This window comes from Muntiacus reevesi, chromosome 4 (assembly GCF_963930625.1).
Source record: "Muntiacus reevesi chromosome 4, mMunRee1.1, whole genome shotgun sequence".
NCBI lineage: Eukaryota > Metazoa > Chordata > Mammalia > Artiodactyla > Cervidae > Muntiacus > Muntiacus reevesi.
Genome location: NC_089252.1, coordinates 104,876,025 through 104,899,834, shown reverse-complemented (window position 1 = coordinate 104,899,834; position 23,810 = coordinate 104,876,025). Strand labels below are relative to the sequence as shown.

The window sequence follows — 23,810 nt, the reverse complement described above, 5'->3', positions numbered from 1 at the left end:
GAGACTCAGGACATGTGGGTTCTATTCCTGGGACAGGAAGATCCCCTAGAGGAAAAAACGGTAACCCACTCCAGTATTCTTGCCTGGAGAAGCCCATGGACAGAGGAGCCTCGTAGTCTGTAGTTCATGGGGTTGCAAAGAGTTGGACCTGACTAGCGACTGAGCACTCTCACACATAGACAGCACTACACTTTAGATCAAACACATAGAATATGAACACCAAGAGGGAACCCTAAGGGAAACTATGGTCTTTAGATAATTATGATGTTTCAATGTAAACATCATTCTTGGTTAAAAAAAAAAGGATCATTCTGGCAAGTGATATTAATAAAGGAGGAGGTGCAAGGGTAGAATGTGTGGGTACAAGGGTTATAGGGGAAATACTTGAACTTTCCTCTCAATTTTGTTGTAAAACTAAAACTGCTCTTAAAAACAAAGTCTTAGCAACAACAACAAAAAACAAGCCTTCTGTCTTCATTTCATCTTTCACTGAAAAACTGAATGACTGTTTCTTTTGTTGCCTCCCAACAGCTAGAAGAACCAAATCATGAAATGAATGATTTCACCCACTAAGGCTGGATTCAACAGCCACGATAGCTGGACTATGATGTGTTTCCAGGGATTTCGACCAAAACACTCTTTCCCTTAAGGCCATTCCATCAAGGATTTTATAACATGCATTTAACTGGAGATAAGGTTTATCTGCCTGGGAGAGGACATTAGGAAGCCTGCCCAGTGGGTCAACAAGTTTGCGGGACCCAGAGTCCTAAGAGACTGGGTTGCCATTGGGAGAAGAGCCAAGGCTAGTTACTTCAAAAGTATCAGTGACCTGGGCATTTGAATGGAAAGAGAGAACACACGCCAATGATGATCCCTTCTCTATGTTTGTGGAGCCCTGTTTTCATCTAGACCTGGATCTATCGATACCCATCTGCTGGCTTTGTCTGCCTGGGATCCATTCCATCTTCTGCTGGTCGCTGCTCTCTGATCTTCCCTATGGGAAGCTGTGTTCACTGCTCTCAGATTAAGGTTTGGATGAAATTGACTTCCAGTTGAGCTATTTCAAATCCTGAAAGATGATGCTGTAAAAGTGTTGCACTCAATATGCCAGCAAATTTGGAAACCTCAGCAGTGGCCACAGGACTGGAAAAGGTCCATTTTCATCCCAATCCCAAAGAAAGGCAATGCCAAAAAATGTTCAAACTACCACACAACTGCACTCATTTCACATGCTAGTAAAGTAATGCTCAAAATTCTCCAAGCCAGGCTTCAGCAATACGTGAACCGAGGACTTCCAGATGTTCAAGCTAGATTTAGAAAAGGCAGAGGAACCAGAGGTCAAATTGCCAACATCTGCTGGATCATTGAAAAAGCAAGAGAATTCCAGAAATACAGCTACTTCTGCTTTATTGATTATGCCAAAGCTTCTGACTGTGTGGATCACAATTAACTGTGGAAAATTCTGAAAGAAATGGGAATACCAGACCACCTGACCTGCCTCTTGAGAAATCTGTATGCAGGTTAGGAAGCAACAGTTAGAACTGCACATGGAACAACAGACTGGTTCCAAATAGCAAAAGGAGTATGTCAAGGCTGTATATTGTCACCCCGCTTATTTAACTTATATGCAGAGTACATCATGAGAAATGCTGGGCTGGAGGAAGCACAAGCTGGAGTCAAGATTGCTGGGAGAAATATCAATAACTTCAGATATGCAGATGATAGCACCCTTATGGCAGGAAGTGAAGAGGAACTAAAAAGTCTCTTGATGAAATTGAAAGAGGAGAGTGAAAAAGTTAGCTTAAAGCTCAACATTCAGAAAGCTAAGATCATGGCATCTGGTCTCATCACTTCATGGGAAATAGATGGGGAAACAGTGGAAACAGTGGTTGACTTTATTTTTGGGGGCTCCAAAATCACTGCAGATGGTGACTGCAGCCATGAAATTAAAAGATGCTTACTCCTTGGAAGGAAAATTATGACCAAACTAGATAGCATATTAAAAAGCAGAGACATTACTTTGCCAACAAAGGTCCATCTAATCAAGGCTATGGTTTTTCCAGTGGTCATGTACAGATGTGAGAGTTGGACTGTGAAGAAAGCTGAGTGCAGAAAAATCGATGCTTTTGAACTGTGGTGTTGGAGAAGACTCTTGAGAGTCCCTTGGACTGCAAGGAGATCCAACCAGTCCATCCTAAAGGAGATCAGTCCTGGGTGATCATTGGAAGGACTTATGCTGAAGCTGAAACTTCAATACTTTGGCCACCTCATGTGAAGAGTTGACTCATTGGAAAAGACCCTGATGCTGGGAGGGATTGGGGGCAGGAGGAGAAGGGGGCGACAGGGGATGAGATGGCTGGATGGCATCACCGACTCGATGGACATGAGTTTGAGTAAACTCCGGGAGTTGGTGATGGACAGGGAGGCCTGGCGTGCTGCAATTCATGGGGTCACAAAGAGTCGGACATGACTGAGTGGCTGAACTGAACTAAACCGAAGTTGACTTTGGCCTTCTCAGGTGGCACTAGCAGTAAAGAACCTGTCTGCCAATGCAGGAGACATAAGAAACATGGGCTCAGTCCCTGTGTTGGAAAGATTCCCTGGAGGAGGGCATGGCAAGCCACTACAGTATTCTTGCCTGGGAAACCCCATGGACAGAGGAGCCTGGCAGGCTACAGTCCACAGACTCAAAGAATCAGATAAGACTGAAGCGACTTAGTACATATGTGCAAAGGTGATTTCACCTCTGACCTCAGGGCTGGGCATGTGACCCAGACGTGGTAAGGAAAGCAGTACACTGTTCGAGGTTAGTATAGAGATGGGTGCACGACTCAGTCAAGTAGACATTCAATTACTGTATTTTGGATGGGTTAAGAATTCAGCCTTCTATATGTGGAGGACTTTCTTGGTTGCATCATGTAAAAAGCTCCCTAGCAACAATATTTATTTCATTATGCTTAATCCTTGTCTCTTTTTGTTGTTGTTTTCAATATTAGAGAATTTGTAATGCAGTTGAATTAACACACGCAGTACTGGAGCAGCCTTGGGGGTTAAAGATAGTTAAACCAGCTGGGAGAAGAATTCCTTGTCTAGCTTAATATTCAGAGATATGTGAAAGCAGGGGACTTTTGGTGGTTGAGCATTCTAAGATAAATGAACCTTATAAGAAATGAGACTTGCAGACTGGTGTCCACTGGATTGCTTCAGCCAAATCTGGTTAGCTGTAAACATCATTAGCTTAAAATGTTTTCTCTTACCCCTGTAGTCTGTGATAAGATGGGCCTCCTAAAAGGGAAAGTGCTGTTCTTTCACATTTGAACTCCTTCTGGGGGTGTTAAAGCTAGCTGAAATCAGGCTTCCTGCAAGCTACATTAAGCTTGTGTTCCTCCAGGCCAGAAGGGAAATTGGAATGTCTCTCCCGACTTTAGAGGTTCCAAAGGCAACACAGCTTTCTTCCTAAAATCAAGGTTTTCATAACAAAAAATAAGATCTAGATCAGTCAACTTGTATGCTAGTTTTAAGATAATCTTTCCTCTCCCCACTTCCCTCCTCACCAAATACATTATGTTCTTGATGTCCAAGATCAAGATTTGCAAAATTTAGATGCTAAACTGTGAATCTGGCATTGTGTTTAGAGATGACACTTTTTGCAGTGAGTTCTTTGGTGGTTTTCTCAAATCATTCTTTAAACTGTCACTTAATGGAATAGCTCACGTTTCTTTAAGCAATAACATTACTTTAAAAATTAAAAAGAGGGACTTCCCTGGTGGTCCAGGGAAGGCTGAGCCTTCCAATGCAGGGGGTGAGAGTTCAATCCCTGGTCAGGGAGCTGGGATCCCACATGCCTCACAGCCAAAGGACCAGAACATAAAACAAGCAACACTGTGACAAATTCAATAAAAACTTAAGAAATGATCCACATCAAAAAATATCTTTAAAAAAATTAAAAAGAAAAAAGTGGTGTTGACGATGGAAACTGTTCTGGATTTTAAGAAGACTAGATTTTAGAAAAGAAATGGTTAGTTGGAACTTAGGTGGATCCCAACAAATAACTGCAAAAGTACATTTTGGGAATCAATAGGGGAAATTTGAATATGGTCTAAATATCAGATGATATTAAGAAATTATAGGTAATTTTGTTACATGTGAAAATGGCTTTGTGGTTTTGTGAAAGTGAAAGCATTAGTTGCTCAGTGGTGTCCAACTCTTCGAGGCCACCAGGCTCCTCTGTCCATGGGATTCTCCAGGCAAGAATACTGGAGTGGGTAGCCATTCCCTTCTCCAGGGGATCTTCCTGACCCAGGGATCAAACTCAGGTCTCCTGCACTGCAGGCAGATTCTTTACCGTCTGAATTAAGATGCCTATTTTTAGAAGTGCTTGCTAAAGAATCTAGGGATGAAATGTCATGATTACTAATTTATTTTTAAAATGATGAAGCAAAAAAATATTTCTTCAATCTAGGTTATGGTTATACAAGATTCACTAAATAATTCTCTATTTTTTAATGCATGTTTGAAATATAATACAAAGGCTTTTTTGAAGGATAAATAACTCGTCAGCAGATTCCTTTCCTACATCTATTTTAAGAAACCAATATGGGCACCATCTCTGATGGAAACTATAGAAGAAAACTCCAAATATATGTTAGGTAGATTTAAATGAGCTTTAAAATATATTCTCTGCTGTTGGAATATAAAATTATGCAGCATTTATAAGTAAAAGTTCATGAAGCTCTCTTATTTCACTCATATTCTGTGGGTGGGTGGGGATAAATGAATAATAAAAGCTTTGACTGTAGAAGGAAAAAAAAATTTCAACTCATAAATTGAGTTCCATGAAAATTATTTAAAGTACTTGTAAGTATAATAGGTTCAGCAGAAATAGTTCTCATTTGCATGATAACATTTCCTATAAATGTACAGAAAGTAATATATAGTCATTGTAAAAAACACAGATAATCCATAAGAAGAGAAAAATCTCCCACAGCTTCACTACCTGTTATTAATATGTTGATATACTTCTATTTAGTTCATTTTCTGAGCATGGGTATGTACCTATCTGCTTCTTCCCTCCCATCCTTCCTGCTCTCTTGCTGACCTCTTTCTTACTCTCCCTCCCTTTCTCCCAAACCACCATTAGACAGGGAAATAAAACCGGAAACAAGAAAAGTGGCTTCATCCAAGTGTGGATTCTACTCTAAAGCACTTCACTCTGAGAAAAAAAGCCATCTTTACTTCAGTAGTTTACAGTATTTTTAAAATAAGTTTTTAAGGAATCTTATACACGTGAGTGCTCAGTGCCTTAGTTGTGCCCAACCCTTTGTGACCCCACGGACTGTTTAGCCTTCGAGGCTCCTCTGTTCATGGGATTTTCCAGGCAAGAAGACTGGAGTGGATTGCCACTTCCTTCTCCAGGGGATCTTTCCGACCCAGGGATCGAAGCCTCGTCTCCTGTGTCTCCTCTTGCAGGTAGATTCTCTACTGCTGAGCCAGCAGGGAAGCCTATATAGGTGATTAGCCCTTTATCTGAGAGATGAGTTGGAAATACGTCCCTCCGCCAGTTGTAATTTTTAAGTGTTCCATAACTTTATTACTGCAATTGATCGTATTTATGAAGATTTCATAAAGTTACAAATAGCTGTAATACAAAAAGCAGTTATGACCAATGCAACATAGTCCATCAGCATCTCTTGATAATAACATTATCATTGCTGGGCAACAATATTCCACAGAAAAATCTAATAACTATATATCTTTTAAAAAAATAGAGGCATACGTTACACACAATAAAATGCATAGGTTTTAAGCACTCAGTTTTATGAGTTTTAGCAACAGTATTCACCTATGCAAACACCACTCAAAACAAAAATGTGGATCATTTGCATCATCCCAGAAAGTGTCTTTGTGCTCTTTCTAGACAATTACCCAATGCCTCCTGGCTGGGCAAACATTTTCTGATAGATTAGTTTTTGTTTTTTCCATATTTTGGAATCATTATAGTGTACCCTGTTTTGTATATTATTCAAGCATAATGCTTTTGAGGTTCATTCATGTTGTCTGTTGCATATATTAGTAATTCATTTTTAGTGCTGAGTAGCATTTCAGGATATGAATGCACTGCTTTTTAAATTTTTATTGGAGTATAGTTGATTTATAATGTTATGTTAGTTTCAGCAGTACAGCAAAGTGAATCCATTTTACATATACATATAGTTCATTTCAGTTGAGGGGGAAAATGTTCAATGTTGTCAAATTAATGTTAATTACTCAAGTTCATTAGAGATTTGGTCTCATGCTCCTTAACTTCAAACATTAAATATATGATTTGTAAAAATCTACTACAGAAAAAATGACCATGTTTATTTGACCACTTAGAATATTTGACTAATCAGGCTATTACCTGATGAGGGACCCACTCCTCACTAGCCCATGTAACTGGAAATACGTAGATGCAAAATCATGATTGACTGAAACAGTCATCCAATGAAGGGACCTCTATACTCTCTAGGGGCTTCCCAGTTAGCTCAGTGGTAAAGAATCTGCCTGCCAAGTAGGAGACGCAGGAGATGCTGGTTTGATCCCTGGGCCGAGAAGATCTCCTGGAGAAGGAAACAACAATCAACTCCAGTATTCTTGCCAGGGAAATGTCACAGACAGAGGAGGCTGGTGGGCTATAGTCCACGGGATTGCAAAGCATCAGACACGACTTAGCGACAAACGACCTCCACCTCGACTCTCTAAATGAGCCGAGGATGGAGAGTCCTCTATTCCCAACAGGAAGCTATGTTCAGGGCTTCCTGCCAGGTCTAGTCCATGGGGAGAGTGAGAGAGCAGAGAACCATTGACAAAGAGTGCTTAAAACAGGGGCTCATCTCATCCACACTTACATTTGCCTTCGGAATGTTTGTGTGTTTAAACAGATCAAGTATTGACTTGGCCAAAAAGTTCATTTAGGTTACGAAAAAAAAAAAAAAAATTAACATCTTGGCCAACCCAGTGAGTGAAAATCACTCAGTCATGTCCAACTCTTTGCGACCCCATAGACTATACAGTCCATGGAACTTTCCAGGCCAGAACACTGGAGTGGGTAGCCTTTCCCTTCTCCGGGGAATCTTCCCGACCCAGGGATCAAACCCAGGTCTCCCACATTGCAGGCAGATTCTTTATCAGCTGAGCCACCAGGGAAGTCCAAAAATGAAAGTCACTCAGTTGTGTCCGACTCTTTGTGACCCCGTGGACTATTTTGGCCAACCCAATATGAACCTTGGAGAAGGAAACGGCAACCCACTCCATTATTCTTGCCAGGAGAATCCCATGGACAGACAAGCTTGCTGGCCTTCAGTCCATGGGGTCGCAAAGAATCGGACATGACTGAGCCCACACACAACATGAACCTAAATGATTTTTATCCTATTTAAAAGTTAGTTTATTTTCCAAAGTGTACCTTACTGAATACTGTGAGAGGTTACTGACTGGCATTGGGGGAAGCTGACCTGGGATGAGTAACTGAGGGTGGATTGGATCATCCAAAAATTGGCTTCAAGCAGAGAGTTTACTGTATTTGAAACCTGATTATTTCATACAAAATTTTAAATAATATATTTAATATGTAACATAGCAGAAAACCATTTACTTTTTAATTACTGATATTCCTAGAGTTTATATACATTTTATCTCCCAAACACAGTCATGAAAATAAATGTTTTAACTTGTGAGATATATTTACACAACTGCAATTCAACATTTTAAAAAAACATTGTCATCAGTGAAAACAACTCAATGAAGGGAAAGCCACAAACGAACTTGCTGTAAGAACATCGGGGGCCACTCGCCGGCCACGCTGCTATCTGGTCCTGCTGATGTGGTCGTTTTTTCAACTCAGAAAACATGTATCAGTTCCTCCTGATTTGATATCCCTTCCAGCTCGGAGGAGTGACCTCCCTCCCCACCTGCCCCACCAGGCGCTCATTCATTAGCACTGATGGATCTTCCTTTCCCACCACATCATGATTTTGAACAATGGGGTGAGACTACCCTGGTGGTCCAGTGGGCTAAGACTTCATGCTCCCAATGCAGGAGGCTGGCGTTTGACCTCTAGTCAGGGGACTAGATCCCACATGCAGCAACTAAGAGTTCTCAAGCCACAACTAAAAAAAGATCCTGTGTGCTGCCATGAAGACACAGCTGAAAAAAAGAAAAGAGGCGATGACACGCGTATCATCGTTTTGGAACATCTGTGTTGCTCGGATGCTGCCTGGACTGATACCTCCAGACACACTGCACTCACTTTCTATACTCTCCTTCCTCATGCTTCTACCCTCTGTGCTTTTTGTAAGGATTCAAACTGTGCCAAAGTGCTGAAAGTAGAAAGTGGAATGTTTCAGTTCCACTTCCCAGTCCTGTCTTCTAGAGGGAACCAGCGGTGATAGTGTAGCATATGACTCTCCAGTTTGCTCCATGCGTACACACTTAAGATGGTATCCAGTATGATATGGCCTTACTACACTTACACCTAGGGGGCTTCCCAGATGGCTCAGCAGTAAAGAATCCACCTGCAATGCAGGAGCAAGAGACTCAGGTTCCATCCCTGGGTTGGGTTGAGAAGATCCCCTGGAGGAGGACACGGCAATCCACTCCAGTATTCTTGCCTGGAGAATTCCCATAGACAGAGGAGCCTGGCACGCTATAGTCCATGGGTCACAGAGTTGGATGCGACTGACAACGGAGGGTGAGTGAGATGGTTACATGGCATTGCCAACTCAACAGATATGAGTATGGGTAAACTCCGGGAGCTGGTGATGGATAGGGAGGCCTGGCGTGCTGCAGTTCATGGGGTCGCAAAGAGTCGGACACAACTGAGTGACTGAACTGAACTGAAATGAAGTGACTTAGCATGTACGCATACTTACATCTATACCTTACAGCTGCATATTTTTAAAAACCAGAAATGGGTTTAGACTGCACATGTTGTTCTACAACCTGTTGGTTTTTTCCACTTAACATTTTCACTTCTTATGCGCCACTTGCCATGTGGGCAAGGCAGTACATGAAAGTCAGACTTTACCCTTTTTAATGGCTTTATGAAATTCCATTATGTGATGAACTGTGATTAATTTAACCAGTTCTCTTTGATGGACACTTAGAAACCTTGTGTTTAAGATATTCACAAAGAAATGGGTTCAATTTTGGAAGGACCTTATCTTACATCTCTAACCCCCAGAAGGCGGCGCTGCCCTCTCTGAAAATAGGCAACTTCAGATTCAGATAATTAGAAGGTGTGCTATGCGTGAACACTTTCTGCTCTTTCTCCACTTGGCTTGATGTTTTAAATGTAAAACAAAACCAGAATAGGAGGCTTGGCATATGTTGCAGCTGTTCATTTAAGGGCTCTTCATTGCACACAAGCATTCTTCTCTTGCCTGGAGAATGGTTGCCGAGAAGCTGTGTCACTGAGGGTGTGAGTGTGGGTGTGAGGCCACTGTTCGCCAAGGACCAAGTCAGGGCTGCTTTAAGGAATCCCCTCAACTGAGCGCCAGACCTGCCTTGCCTTAGGACAGATTCTTTTGCAGACCAGGTAACTGTGAAGTGATGAGCGCTGTACTCCTATGCACACATATGCACAGTCACAGACACACACAAAGCATCACGTCTATACACTCGCACACACAATCACTCCCACATGCAGGCACTCACAGACACATACACAGACTTGCATACCCACCCACTCACACAGTCATACATTCACATCGAGATATTTAGCACACATATACATATATGTGCCGGTGTGCATATGTGTATAAAATACATGTGTATATGTGGGTATATATAGTTATAATGTATTTATATGTATATATGGGCAGAATGTCTCAATAGGAGTATATAATTATATATTTATAATATATACAATGAACACACACATACACACAGTCACCTATTCAATAAAATGTTGTGGGATAACAGCATTGCAAATCAACTATACTTCAATTTAAAAAAAAAAAACCACTGAATCATTTAAGTAAACATTTGTCCTACTTTCCATGAACAACAAGTTGAGGTTCACAGCATGCCAGAGCTTGGGGTTGAGGATGGGGAGGGGAGGGCTGGGAGAACCCTACTGTGGTGTTGGTGGGAATGTAAATTGGCAATAGCCATCATGGAGAACAGTATGGAGGTTTCTTAAAAAATGAAAAATATAGCTACCACAGGAGCCGAGTGTTATGCCCGATGTCCGAATCCCCGAGCGGGAAGAGAGAAGGCCTCCAAGACAATGCAACTCGCAGGAAGGGAAGTTTATTACTGACTCGAGTCAGGACTCCATGCCGCAACCAACGCAGTGGTGCGGGTCAGAGAGCCCCGAGCCCAAGCTGTTACACAAATTTATAGAGTGAGAAGCGGATTGGTTACACGTTTGCAAAACAATTTCATTGGTCAATACTTTCGCGCGGGCGGGACTTTCCTGGGGGTTTCCGCCCCCTTCCTAATTTCCTAATTGGCAAACATCGGTGAAAGCTAATTGGTCCTAATTGGCAAACAGTGGTCATTGTTAAGTGAAAGCTACCTGATAGTAGGAAGGCCTACTCCTAATCTAAGTTGCATTACTTCTGCTCGCCTCACACCGAGAATCCTATTCCTGGGCGTATACCCAGAGAAAACGATCCTTCCAAGAGACATACGCACCCCAAGGGTTGTTGCAGCACTCTTTACCATGGCCATGGCATGGAAACAACCAAAGTGTCCATCGACAGATAAACGGAGAAAGAAATGCGCTACATGTACTCAATGCATATCACTCAGCTAGAAAACAGAATAAAATCATGCCGTTTGTAGCAAAAATGAATGGACTAGGAGATGATCACACTAAGTCCAGTAAGTCAGACAGAGAAAAACAGATGTCCTTGATATCACTTATAGATGGGACTGAAAAACTGGTGCAGATGAACTACGTACAAAACAAAAACAGGCTCACAGACTTAGAAAAGAAACTTAGACTTACTGAAGAGGGAAACTCAGTCCCCACCCGAGAAGGAGGGGAACAGCCGCCTCTGACGTGTGTGGGCCAGTGCCTCGCCAGGTTTGGGTAAGCTGCTCCATGGTCAGCTGGTCCTTCCAGGTCCTTCATCTGGGATAGCCCTTGCCATTGACCAAGGACAACCTTCTCAGAGTTGGGGACAGATCTTAGAGAGGAGACGTTTATCACAAAGTACCCACATACACACCCATTGCCTTCTCCTATGTTGGGAATCCAAGAGCTCTTTTCCATTCAGGGGAAGGGTTAGAAATGTTTCGAAGGGTCACCTAGTTTGGTGGGATTCACCAGAAGCTGCCTTACGCAAGGAGGTTTGGCACAGAGAACCCGACACTGTCTTTGGGGCTATCTTTTCAAGGGCTGCGTTTCAGACATCTTCAGAATATATCTTCTAAGAGTGGAATACTTCTGGCTCACAGTGGTCTCCTTGGGACACGTCTACACCCTGAACACCATTGTGGAGTTGGAAATAATGTCACCAGTGTACCGTAAATAGAATTTTCAAGATGACAGGTACATTTCTTTCCTCTAATAGCTTAAAAAACAGCATTCAGGAAGGCATTCTCATAGTGTTTTGAAACTTTCGAGTTGTCTTCCTGTCTCTCTTTTCTTCTTCCAACCAGTATCCTCCCACAGAGATGTGACCGAGCACTTCTCCCCAGAGAAACAGTTTCCCTGATACTCTCCTTGGCAAGTCTTGTGCTTTTTCAGAGGCTCTGTCTTGGGTGAGGTGGATGCAAGAGCTTGAGGAAGAAGGAAACAGGGAGAAAGGAATTTCAAGCTGACACATGCTCTCGTCATTTAGTTGATGTGTATTGAGCCCCCATGACAGCAAAGTCCTTGCTGAAATCATTATAATATTAATGGTAAAGGTGGGCATGTCCCATCCCATGGGGCATACACTGTGTAAACAAATAAATCACTCCATCATTAGTGATAAATGCCAGGAAGAAGACTGAAGCAAGGCTAAGAGCTTGTACAGAGGTGTACGAGTGTGTGTGGATGGGGACAAGTGTGTGAATGAGTGTGTCTGTGTGTGTGCGTTCCTCCTTTATAGGGGTGGGGGAGTCTGGGAAATTTTCCCCAGAAAAATGACATTTAAGCACAGACCTGAATACAGTGAGAAACTCTCATCCAGGCAGTGAAAGTGATGTTGCTCAGTCATGTCTGATTCTTTGTGACCCCATGGACTATACAGTCCATCCATGAAATTCTCCAGATGAGCATACTGGAGTGGGTAGCCTTTCCCTTCTCCAGGGGCTCTTCCCAACCCAGGGATTGAACCCAGGTCTCCCACATTGCAGGCGGATTCTTTACCAGCTGAGCCAGAAGGGAAGCTCATCCAGGCAGAGGTCACAGAGTATGCAAAGGCCCAAGATGGAGAGTCACCCCAAGGAGGCGGGCTAGAGCACAGTGAGCAATGGGGAGAGAGATGAAAGTGAGGCTGAGAAAGGAGGGCGGCAGCCAGGGCCTTGGGTGCCTTCGCAAGCAACCTGCATTTTAATTAAAAACAGAAACCACTGGAGGATTGTGAGCAGGGGAATGACTATGGTTTGATTTTTGTTTTTGAAAAGATGGCTTTGGCTATCATGGGAAGAAGGAGCATATTTGAGAGGGGTGCAGGGAAGGGATGTCTTTATGGAGGATGGGGAGAGCAGGGTGGGCTGGGCAGCATGGCAGCAATGGAGAGGTGGGTTCTGTGTGAGTGTATATGTGTGGATGGTGATGGTGAAGCAGGAAGCTTTGACACTCTGAATAAGAATAAGGCACACTTGTTTTTGGTAAGCCAGGGAAATGGCCCAGGTGTGGAAATCTTGCTGTATTTGCAGAATGGAAGCAGTAATGAACATTTGTTGAATTCTTAGCTGCATTGTCCCAGTGCATCTTTATGTCTGTGTGAGGTCTGCTCTCTGGTGCTATCGTTATCCATCTTTTGTGGTTGAAAAAGCATGGCTCAGAGAGGTTAGGTAACTTGCCCAGTTCTCACTGCTGATGTGAGGGTGAGGCACGACTTGAACATAGGTTTGTTTGAACCCAAAGTCCATAAAGCCACCAGGCTCCACACTACATTTCATGTAAAAGAAACTGGAGACTTGTCAATGGTGGTCCATGGCCACCAGCATCAGCATCAGAATCCTCTGAAGGGGTTATTAGAAACAAAGATCCTCCTCCACCTACTAACCCAACTTGAACCTACAGAATCACAACCTCTGAGGGTTTGAGAACCACCTCTGTAGGGCATCAAGGACTTTAAGTGTCTCTCACATTCCACCCCAGCGACTACTTCCTCCACTCCAGCCCTGGCCCCAGTGTCTAAACTGTTTTAAGAGCTATTAATATTTGTCTTCTTATTGTTTTGAATAAGTAATACATCCACAAGGCTTAAAAATCAAAGTGGCTTAACATGATAAACGTTGGGAAATGTCACTCTGAATCCTGTCCCCATCTACTCTGTTCTTCCTAATTTCCAACAGGGAGTAACTGTTAGTAGTTTCTTGTGTATCTTCCATTGTTTTCTTAAGCAAATAAAAATATCTATTCTTATTTTCCCTCTTTCTTACAGAAAGGCAATGTCATACACATTGCTATGTACCTTGCTTTTTCTTTTTTTCCTTGCTTTTTATAAAAAATTTAATATACTCAAGATCTTTTCACATTTACATGTAGAAAGCATTCTCATTTTTAAAACTGCATAATATTCCACTGTGTGGGAGCACCAGTGTTTCTTTAACCAAATATGTACTGATAGCCAGTTGGGTTGGTTCCAGACTTCTGCTCTTAGAGATAATGCAGTGATGAATAACTGCATATGAACATCATTTAGCAATTGTAAGATAAATTCCCAGAAGAGGGACTGCTGGGTCAAAGGTTAAAGCATTTGTCATTTTGCTTCTTCAGGGTGAACCATTTTGTATCACCACCAGCAACATCATAGCCTTTCACTGGTGTTTCTAATATAGAGTAGTAGATCTTCACCCCCTTTTACCATTCTGATATGAAATTCTGAGACAATATAACCTACTCAAGGTCAGAATTAAAACAAAAAAATTGGTCTTCCCTGGTGGTCCAATAGTTGAGCCCACTTGCCAATGCAGGGGACATAGTTTCGATCCCCGATTGGGGAAGATTCCACGTACTGTGGTGCAACTAAGCCTGTCCACCACAGCTACTGAGCTTGTGTTCTAGAGTCCATGAGCCACAACAACTGAAGCCTGCGTGCCCTGGCGCTCATGCTCTGCAACAAGAGTAGCCACTGCAATGAGAAGCCTGTGCACTGCAACTAGAGAGTAGCCCCCACTTGCTGCAACTACAGAAAGCCAGCTCACAGCAATGAAGACCCAGCAGAATCAGAAGTATATAAAGTTGTTTTTTAAAAAACAAAAAAATCAATATGATAATATCAACATCAAAGGTAAATAAAATATTATCTATATTAAATATTATTATCAAATATTATTTATACTTATAAATATTCATTTATATTAAAATAAGAAGCATTTCACTATGAGTGCTCATGGACTTGCCCCTATATGCAGGCTGATTATGAATTCCACACCCCAAGTGCAGACTGACATAGAGGGGCTCTACTGGTGACCTGGGACCCTGAGCACAGCTACAGTTGGAGAAGTGCTTTTCCAAAATGGTAAAACACAACCAACCAACCAAAGCCCTCTTGCTAAGATTCTGAACAAAGCAGAAGACAATGTTCTTTTTATTTATACTGCAGTTGCATTCCTGGAAAATCTACTGTTTTTTTTAAAACCATGCAAAAACTTCTTTTTATTTACATATTAAATAAATAAGTTCTAGAATCAGGTGATTATAAGCAGATTTTTGTCCTACCTGAATGTCCAGTGGGTCCTTTGAGAGTCCAGTGGGACATGGAATAATTCCTCCTTGTGTGGGACTGTCCTGTTCACACCCAAGAAATGCCAGTAGGATTCCAAGTCACTGTGACAAATAGAGAAATTCCCAACCATTCAATAGGCCCTCTCCGGCTCTGAGAACAGCTGCTTTTGGGTCTCCTCTGGAATCCATTCCTTAGACCAGGACTGGGTGAGCATTTCTAAAACTTGGACCTCTTGCATTTCATCATGTTCCACTTCTGCTTAAACCCTTCTTAAATAGAGTCTGCAGGTCTGTCAATGAACTGTTTATTGGCTGGATTCAAAGCTTCATGGAGAGTTGGGTGTGGAAGTATAGGCTTTTGGGTAAAAATGACAAGTAGGACCTGATGCCTGGGGCTGCGCTTGGCATATCTGAAGCCTTTCTTGGTCGCTTATCCTGATGTGGCTGCACAAACCCTCTGCTTTGGTTTGGAGACCCTCCTTTAAGTGGCTGTGTGTTTTCGAATAATTGGCTAAACATTTCTGGGCCTCTTCTTTTAAATCAGAGTATGGGGCTAGACAGCTGGCATTAATTTCTGTGATTCTGGACGGGATGATAGAGTTTGAAACTGATAGGACTTCAAATTTGTGACACTTTGAACTCCAATTCTTATCAATATCAAATAGTTTAAATATTGTTTTTTGAGAGACAGAGTAGGAAGTGTTTCAGAGAAGACAATGGCACCCCACTCTAGTACTCTTGCCTGGAAAATCCTATGGACGGAGGAGCCTGGTAGGCGCAGTCCATGGGGTTGCTGGGAGTCGGACATGACTGAGCGACTTCACTTTCACTTTCCACTTTCATGCCATGGAGAAGGAAATGGCAACCCACTCCAGTGTTCTTGCCTGAAGAATCCCAGGGATGGGGGAGCCTGGTGGGCTGCCATCTATGGGGTCACACAGAGTTGGACACAACTGAAGCGACTTAGCAGCAGCAGCAGCAGCAGCAGGAAGTGTTTAGTGGAATCTATTTTAAAAGCATTGGACCAATGCTTTGTTTAAGATGGTCCGTGTGTAAGTTATAAAGGTTTAAGATGCTCTGATTCTGTGGGGCTGTGGATTCCTCTCCTGGTTCATCTCCAGCTGCCCTGAAATGGCTGCAGTGTTCACCTGCGCACTGGCTTTCATCATAAATTGTTGTCATGACCCTGGTGCCCAAGTGGGCCTCAATATAGTCCAGCAGTCTAGTGGCTGTTTGACTAAGCTGTATTATTTTAGGGTGCCTCAATTTTCTCCCAAGTTAATAGGGATAGCAATAATGTGAACATTTCAGGTACTTTTTCTTCATGCATACTATCGTTGACCTCTTGTCAAACTATATAATTATGCATTTATCATTATGGCTTTTGGAGTAAAGCCTTTTCCCTTTGATAGTGTATAAAATCCTCGAGGGGAGGTGTATGATTCGTTCACCGCTGGGTCCCTGGTACACCCAACGGTCCTATCACAGATGCTTGGCAGTTATTCACTGGATGAATGAGGGAATGCCTGAAGGCCATTATCATATAGATATTACAGTGGCAGTGGATTGTAGGCTTACAAACAAGGGCCAGTATGCTTTCACTCACTTACACACTTACTCATTTAGAAAGAAGGCGCCTGGGATATGACAGGAAAATTATTTTTCTCCCGCCCCCAGTGCGAGCGTCAAAGCCATCCGGACCCTTTGCCCGGCGGGGGTCAGGCCGCGCTCTTCTCGGTTTGGAACTGCCAGCACACTTCCATAGATCGGAGGTGTGCACAGAAGCGGAGAATTCATTATAACCGGTTAGTCATCCGTGGAGATTGTAGACGCTGCCCGTGGGCGGGAAGCACCTGGCGCTTCCCGGGTGGGGCCTGTTCCCTGAGCTGCTCCCCGAGGTGGGGGCACGACCCGCCCACGAGAGCCGGGGCTCCTCCGCACTCGGCAGAGACACCAAGGCCCCTGCGCGGTCCTTCTCCCCGCGCAGCCAACTGTGAGATCCAGACCCACGTCTGCCGGGGTAACTTTTGGCGGGGGTGCTGGGCAGGAGAGCCCGCCTGGCTTGTCGCCCGAAACCACCAGGCGGAAGCTGGAGCCCACCCTCGCTCTCTCCCCGGAGAGCTGAGGGCGGTGAGGCTGAAGGCGGGTGACGGGGAAGAGAGCCCAAAGCCCTGTAGGGGGAGTCCCGCAAACCCGGCGAGCCCAGGCGGCGGACGCCCCCGGAGACCCCGCGGTATCAGGAGCGCGCGGCTTGCCCGGGGTCAGTCGAGTTGCGCTCGGCGAGTCAAGGATGACTCAGCCCGGCTCGGGTCGGTCTCGACTGCCGGTCGGCGCGAGGGCCCCACAAAGTTCCCAGGCACACACCCACACCTCTAGCCGGAGCCGAGGCTCCGAGAGACGGGTCGCGGGCTGGGGGCGGCGGCGGGAGAGGCCGCGGGGAAGCCTGGTTCCTCAGGCGCCCGGGGCTTCCCCGACTTCCTGCCTCCGCCCGCGCGACCGCGCCTCCTACCTAGCGGGTGGGGGTCCGAGTGGGGAGATGGTGAATCCCCGAGCTTCGGAGGACTCCCTCATTCCCGAAATCCAGGGAGTCTGCCAGTCAGGATGGACCCGGAGCCGCAGTGCCGCCCCTCCCCGCCCCGCCGGCCGCTGCAGTCGCGCGGACCCCGGGCCTCAGCGGGTCAAAACGCGAGCTGCTCGGCAGCCCGGCCCGGGTTCGGGCGCGCCAAGCCGGCCCCGCCGCGGCCCGAAGCCCGGAGCCCCGCGCTCGTGAGCCCGCGCCGCGCCGGCAGCGCCGCCCTCAGCGCCTTCCCTGGTCGGCGCCGCGACCGGAGGAGCGGCGGCAGGCGGCCACGCAGCAGTGCCCGCGCCTGACCGCCGAGCCCCGCTGCCATCCCCGCCGCACTCCACCCCGCGCGACCCAGTACTCCGCCGCGAGCCCCGGCCCCTGCTTCAGACTTTGGCCTCTTCCTCGCACCCCTTGCCCGCCGGAAAACTGCGCGGTGGGGCCGGGGGTCGCGCCACCTCTGCGCTCCTCAGCACCCTGTGACCCAGCCAGGGGGCCCTGGCCTCCAGCCTGCGCGGCTCCCCACACCCCCCATCTCCAACCAGCTCGGGGTGCGGGGTCGCTGGGGCCGGCCGGGGGTCAGCCCGAGAGTGGCGCCCGCGGCGGCGGACTGCGGAGTTGTAAAGAACTCGGCGGCCGCAGTGGGCCGGGCGGGGCAGGGCGCGCTCCGCCGCGGCCAAGGACACGCGAGTTTGCAAGTCCCCGCCCGCGCGGCGCCTCCCGCCCTCCCGCCGCGGCCCGCCGGACTCCCGGGGCCGCCGAGGCGGGGCCGGGCGGCCGCCGCTGCGAGAGGCGCGTCTCCCTGCCTCCTCCCCCGCCTGCCTCCCTCTCCACCTCTCCCCACTCCCTCCTCCTCTCCGCCCTCCGCCCCCCACCCCGCCCCGCTCCTTTTTCTGCTCCCCAAGTGCGCCCGGCGCGCGAGAGGCAGGCGGGGCGGCGCGGAGCAGGCAGCCCAGCGCGCTCGCCCACCGCCCGCTCGGCGCAGCTCCCCGCGGCCGCTTCTGTCGCTGCTGCCGGCGCGTCGGAGGGAGCCCAGCATGGCCGGACTGGGCTGGCAGCGCCGCGCGTCCCGGGGGCCCTGGGCGCTCCTGGCCGCCGCGCTTCTCTACGCCGCGCTGGGGGACGTGGTGCGCTCGGAGCAGCAGATCCCTCTCTCCGTGTAAGTGCGGGGTCCTGCGCCGCCCGGGGAGGGGATCCCGGCCGCCCGCGACCCGCTGTGCCCAAGTTTGGGCTCCTGCAGGTGCGGCCGGACGGGACCTGCCGCGGTCGTCGGCCTCGTCTCTAGCACCTGCCGGCCCGCACCCGCGTGGGGCGGCCAGGCTGGGGTGGGAGTCCCTCGCCCCCTCCCCGGGCTGGCGAGTGAGACCTGGAGAGGAGACCTGGAGAGGCTCACCGCCAGTGACAGCACGAACTTTGAAGCCTGTTTACCGCATCCAACTTCCGTGGGTCGTTTATTTACCGGAGCTCTTTGCTATCTTGCCGTCTCACTTCTTTGGGGGGCGGGAAAGGGTGGGTGAATATCTTCCGACTAATCTTTGCCAGGTGATGCCCAGTTTGGGTGGTCAAGTTCTCAGGCAATGATTCACGTAAAATTTAGTGATCTTTCCAGAGAGCCTGGGGGCACTTGGCGCATTTTGAACTGTGTGACCTCCCCTCGAGCCCCCTCCCGCGGTGCGCTCTGCAGTTTGGGGCTGGCAGTTTCTACCAAGGCGCTTTTTCTTTTTCTTTTTTTTTTCCTCCAGTGTTATACCTCCCGGTTCCTTCAGCCACAGCCCCCGTGTGTGCGTGTGCGTGCGTGTTGACTGTGACACGCTGTTACATTTGTTCCTCTGCCCTTTCTCCCTATAGGGTGAAGCTCTGGGCCTCTGCTTTTGGTGGAGAGATAAAATCTATCGCCGCGAAGTACTCCGGCTCCCAGCTTCTGCAAAAGGTAAGATTTCTGTGGTGGCAGGAAGCGATGATTTTTTCCAGCACAGAAAATGGAGGCAGATTTAGTTTTCCAAACAAACGTGAACCCAGAGCAGCATCAGTTATCAGAGGTGTCTCTGATCCTCCGGTCTCTTGGCAATGTACTGTGCCAGTGACTTCTCCCTACCAACCAGTTATTTTTAGATGACACTTGATTCTAAACACAAAGAAAAGCAGGATACTCAGTGGCACTGTCCTGGCCGAGGCTCGGAAACTGAGTGTTTTTTGCATGGCTCTCCTCTCTGTGTCGGTATTGCTGTTTCAGTGTGAGAGCAGATGCTCCTCTGGCCAGAAAATGCTAACTTCATGCAAGGGGCAGAATCAGTGCCTATGTTAGGATGGTTTTCACCTTGCCCACGCTGCAGGCTGGGGTTCAGTGTATCAGAGGAAGACGCCGCACTATTGTTTGTCATCCCTGCAGTTGTACAATCCCATTATCCCCCAATCATCTAGACCCAGGGCTAGCATGCATTACATCATTACAGATAAGGAGAATGAATGTGGTTATCTTTCCACTCAGCTGCACTGCTGGGTAATAACCTATGAGAGCAGTCCTCAAACTTAAGACATTGGTCCGCGTCCATATATTCTAGAGAGTAATGAGAATGGAGAATTGATTATTAGGCTTTTATCAGAAGCTGCATCAATTTTAACTCAAACAGGCAGCATTATGCTTAAAATTACACTGTGAGATATATAGTCCTTTGCGCTCCCCTCCAAGGGAAAAAAAAGGGGGCAGGGGAAATGGGCTGGGGAGGAGAGATTAGAGGGGATAAAAAAGAATTTCAAGTTAACAAATCAATAGGATTAATCCAAGAGTTCTCTCAAAGATAGGAAATAAAATTGCCCTTTTGGGGTAATTCTCTGAAAATGGGTACAAACAGCTTAAATTGTTAAGTTAACTTTTAAGCATTTAAAGCTGTGCTTTTTGGGCCAATGTAACATATGTGTCATGCATGCTGCCTGGTAACCAAGTACGTATTTTATTTATGGCATTCTGCTTTAGAGAGTAGCGTTTTTGGGGACATTGTATGAAACAGTTTGTCACATGAAATCTAAGTATCGTAATGAAGCATCATCCCACAATGGAATGACAGAGGTTAGCCTGGCTTAAAAATTGTCAGTAGCCATATTTTCTGAAACCTTGGAAAGACTGTTTTCTCACCTGCTATTTGGGGATGGAATTCATTGAATTATAGGCAGTTGATAAAACCTTGAGGTTATGATGTGCCTTTATGGACAATGATAATTCACATACCTGTGACCTGCCTCTCAGCTTATAGGAGTTGCTTCTTTTGCTGGTGTTCTTTTAATCTGGACCAGTCTGTAGCCTGCTTTGGCATTTTGCCTGTGTGTCAGATGTTTTATGTGAAGAGTTCTGGCCTATTGCATTGCCTGTGTATTTAACTTATGCTTTTAAAGAACATAATATTTTGTATAACTTTAAAGAAATATTTTTCATCTGCCTGTTGTAGTTTAGTTATAGCAACTCTGAAAGTATCTCCTCAGAGCCTGCAAGCGTTTTTTTTATTGTGCTTACATATCTTGTACTCACATTTTGTAGGAGCCCATGAAATATATTTTTTCCTTCTCTCTGAAGTTCACACACACACACACCCCCCACACAAAATCCCATCAACCAAGCATATTATTGGCTACTCTCTGATAGCAAATTGGAAAAAGCTAAAACCCTTCTCTTACCTTCTCATCAGCATCCTTTCTGATACTGAATTCACAAGCCTTACTTTGCTTTTGTCATGCTTACTGCTGGACAATTGGGTAATTATTTCCAGCTGTTTATGTCTTTGTTGTCATTTCTTACTGTTGCCTGGCATTCTGTAATCTGACACCAAGGGGAAGGTGAGGTGTTGCTGGGCTTTAGGTGCTGGGGTGGGCATTTCTTCTGCTCTGAATTGCAATCACCGACCATGACATCCTCTGACCGTGGCTTTCGCTGGCTAGGCAAGGACTTCCATGGGGCAGGGCATGGTAGACAACTTGGGGAGATATCTTTTGGCTGTCTTGGCCTGTTGCCCTTCATTATGATTGTATCTTTATAATCAACAAAGAAGACTGATTTAGAGAGCTCAGAGTATGAATGAGAAAAGATGTGAGGTGCTCAGAGTGTGGGGAGGCGTAGCATCATTTGGAAAAGCAAGGAGACTGTTGCCTTTCTCTTCTTTTTAAGTTTCTGGCCATGAGACATTACTCCTCTGAGTTAAAACTTTCTATACCCTTTTGTCACATCATTGCATCTTTGACAATTAAGATACTCTCGAAATGAGTTTGGAAACTTGGTTGAACAATGCATTAACACTGCAGTAAGAGGATTCAAGGGTGTTGCATGATAGATTGTAATTATACTTTTAAGGCATGGACATTTAAACTTGATTTCAGTTAAGTAAGGTATATTGTATACCACTGAACAATTTTATGTACTCTATGTAATTTTTCTAATTGACATTTTATGTTATGAATTGATGTAAAGTGTTCATTTTTAGAATGGGAGTTTAGTAATTTTTGAACTAAGGCAAAAACTTTGCAAAATAGTTATTGTGAATGTAAGTTAAATAATAATTGGCCACCTATTTTAAGGAGTTTGGAGACTGGGAAAACTGCCGTTTTTATAACAGGGTAACAGGTTTTTTTTTAGATAATATAATTAAAGATAGCAGTATTATCAGTGATTTTATCAATATAAATATAGGTATTTAATAATGTGCCTCATTGTCACAGATTTAGAAAGGAGAATATTTAATTAGTTGTCTCTTTGTTTATCACCATGGCTTTAGCTTACAATAATATATCTGATATCCACTGCCAGACTTCCTATTTTTTCTCTTTTTGTTTTCTTTGCCTAGTACAGGAATAGCAGTCTATTAGTTCTTTATAAAGAGGATATTTTTGATTGTAATAAAAACGGAATCTGCTTTTTAGCAAAGTAGACTGTTTCCAATGCATAATGGAAGAACATGGGACTTATGTGTTGGAGTTGGAGTCAATTTTGAGCGGTTTTTCTGGTTGTTAGAGGACCTCGGGCCCCTGAAAGCGAAGTGCTCTTATGCGGCCGTGTGCCTGTGTCCTGCCCCCCTTAGCTGGCAGATACTCAGGGGTTTCCATTCACTTCAACTTTTAATTAACTTTCCTATTTGACATATTCATGCCAATATTCGGCTGCCTCTATCTTGCTTCATTTTCCCCAGAGAATGCGCTTTGTGTGGGTTCTCTTGGAGAGGTACTGTTTCATTATCTTTCTATTTTGGGATTCAGTGAGAAGCATTCTAGTAGGTCCAGTAACCTAGGCTGTTAAACACTTGGGCTCCACACCCCTAACATTCACAATAAAAGGTATTAAACTGATGTGATTCTCATTTCATCCCTCTCTGGGAGAATTTGGTAGGAGCTGGATTTGTCGTTCTATTTAGTTCTGCATTCAGGAAATGTATGTTCACGGGAATGAAGGATTCTAATTACATTTTCCAGAATCATGGTGATAAATACACAGCGGAAATACAGGTACTGTATGTCTCTGCCATTAATGCTAGAAAAGAATTGACATTTACCTTGGACACCTCATGCCGCACTTATCAAATGTGCTCTCCTTGGAATGCATAACCAGTTTTTTTGCGTTATCAACTATTTATTGAGAGGGCGGCTTTAATATATGAATGTGATGTCTCTTTCCACAGGACAGAGTCAGCAAAGTGAAAGGTTGGGTCTTTATGCCATTTTGATAATTATGACTTTTCATCAATGTGGAAATCGATGGTCTTTTAAATAATTAAATAGGAGTATTCACTTATCAGGAATTAGGTAACAGTGCTGTGCTGCCTATAGGAAGCCTGACACTCTACAGATTGCTTTTACTGGGGAGGCGCTACTTGGCTGAACATTTTTGTTGAATAAACACAGTTATTTGTCATCCTGCGAGATTAATGCATTCAATCTATGCTGCCCATGTTTTAATTCATGGCACCACTGCAATTACTGGACTTCTCCCTGGCAGATTATTTTTCAAAGTCTTGAAATCTTGGAAATGACAGTTTTCAGTCTTTCAGGGCAGTTTATTGGTCTCATTAGCCCAATCACCAGGACATCAGCAAAGCAGGCTAAACCGGTTGGAATTCATTTCATGCATCTTACCCACGCATATATCTTACTGCATTTATACACTCCTACTTGGTCACTTGCTGACCAGATAAAGTTCTTTTTGTACGACTTTGCTAAGCCTGAGCCTCTTTTGTTCTTTTCTTTTTTTTTCCTTCTTTTTCTCAAAGTTTCTTTTCTGCCAGAAATATTTCTGCTTTGCTTTTTCCCTTATTAGGAACTGCTGCAGCCTGCATTGCTCAGATTTACAACGCTAGCCAAAGTGAAGTGAGGTGAAAACGTAGGCATGGTTTTCTC

The 23,810-nt window shown here is 45.2% G+C and overlaps 1 protein-coding gene across 1 annotated transcript in view; it reads left to right on the top strand.

The window, feature by feature from the left end:
• Positions 1-18,475: 18,475 nt before the first annotated feature.
• The window catches only part of CACNA2D3 (calcium voltage-gated channel auxiliary subunit alpha2delta 3), an 838,234-nt gene continuing 832,899 nt past the window's right edge, over positions 18,476-23,810 (top strand). The window contains exons 1-2 of the mRNA XM_065935331.1: positions 18,476-18,597; positions 19,287-19,368. Coding sequence (XP_065791403.1) covers positions 18,476-18,597; positions 19,287-19,368 — 204 coding nt within the window. The remainder of the gene's footprint in view (positions 18,598-19,286; positions 19,369-23,810) is intronic.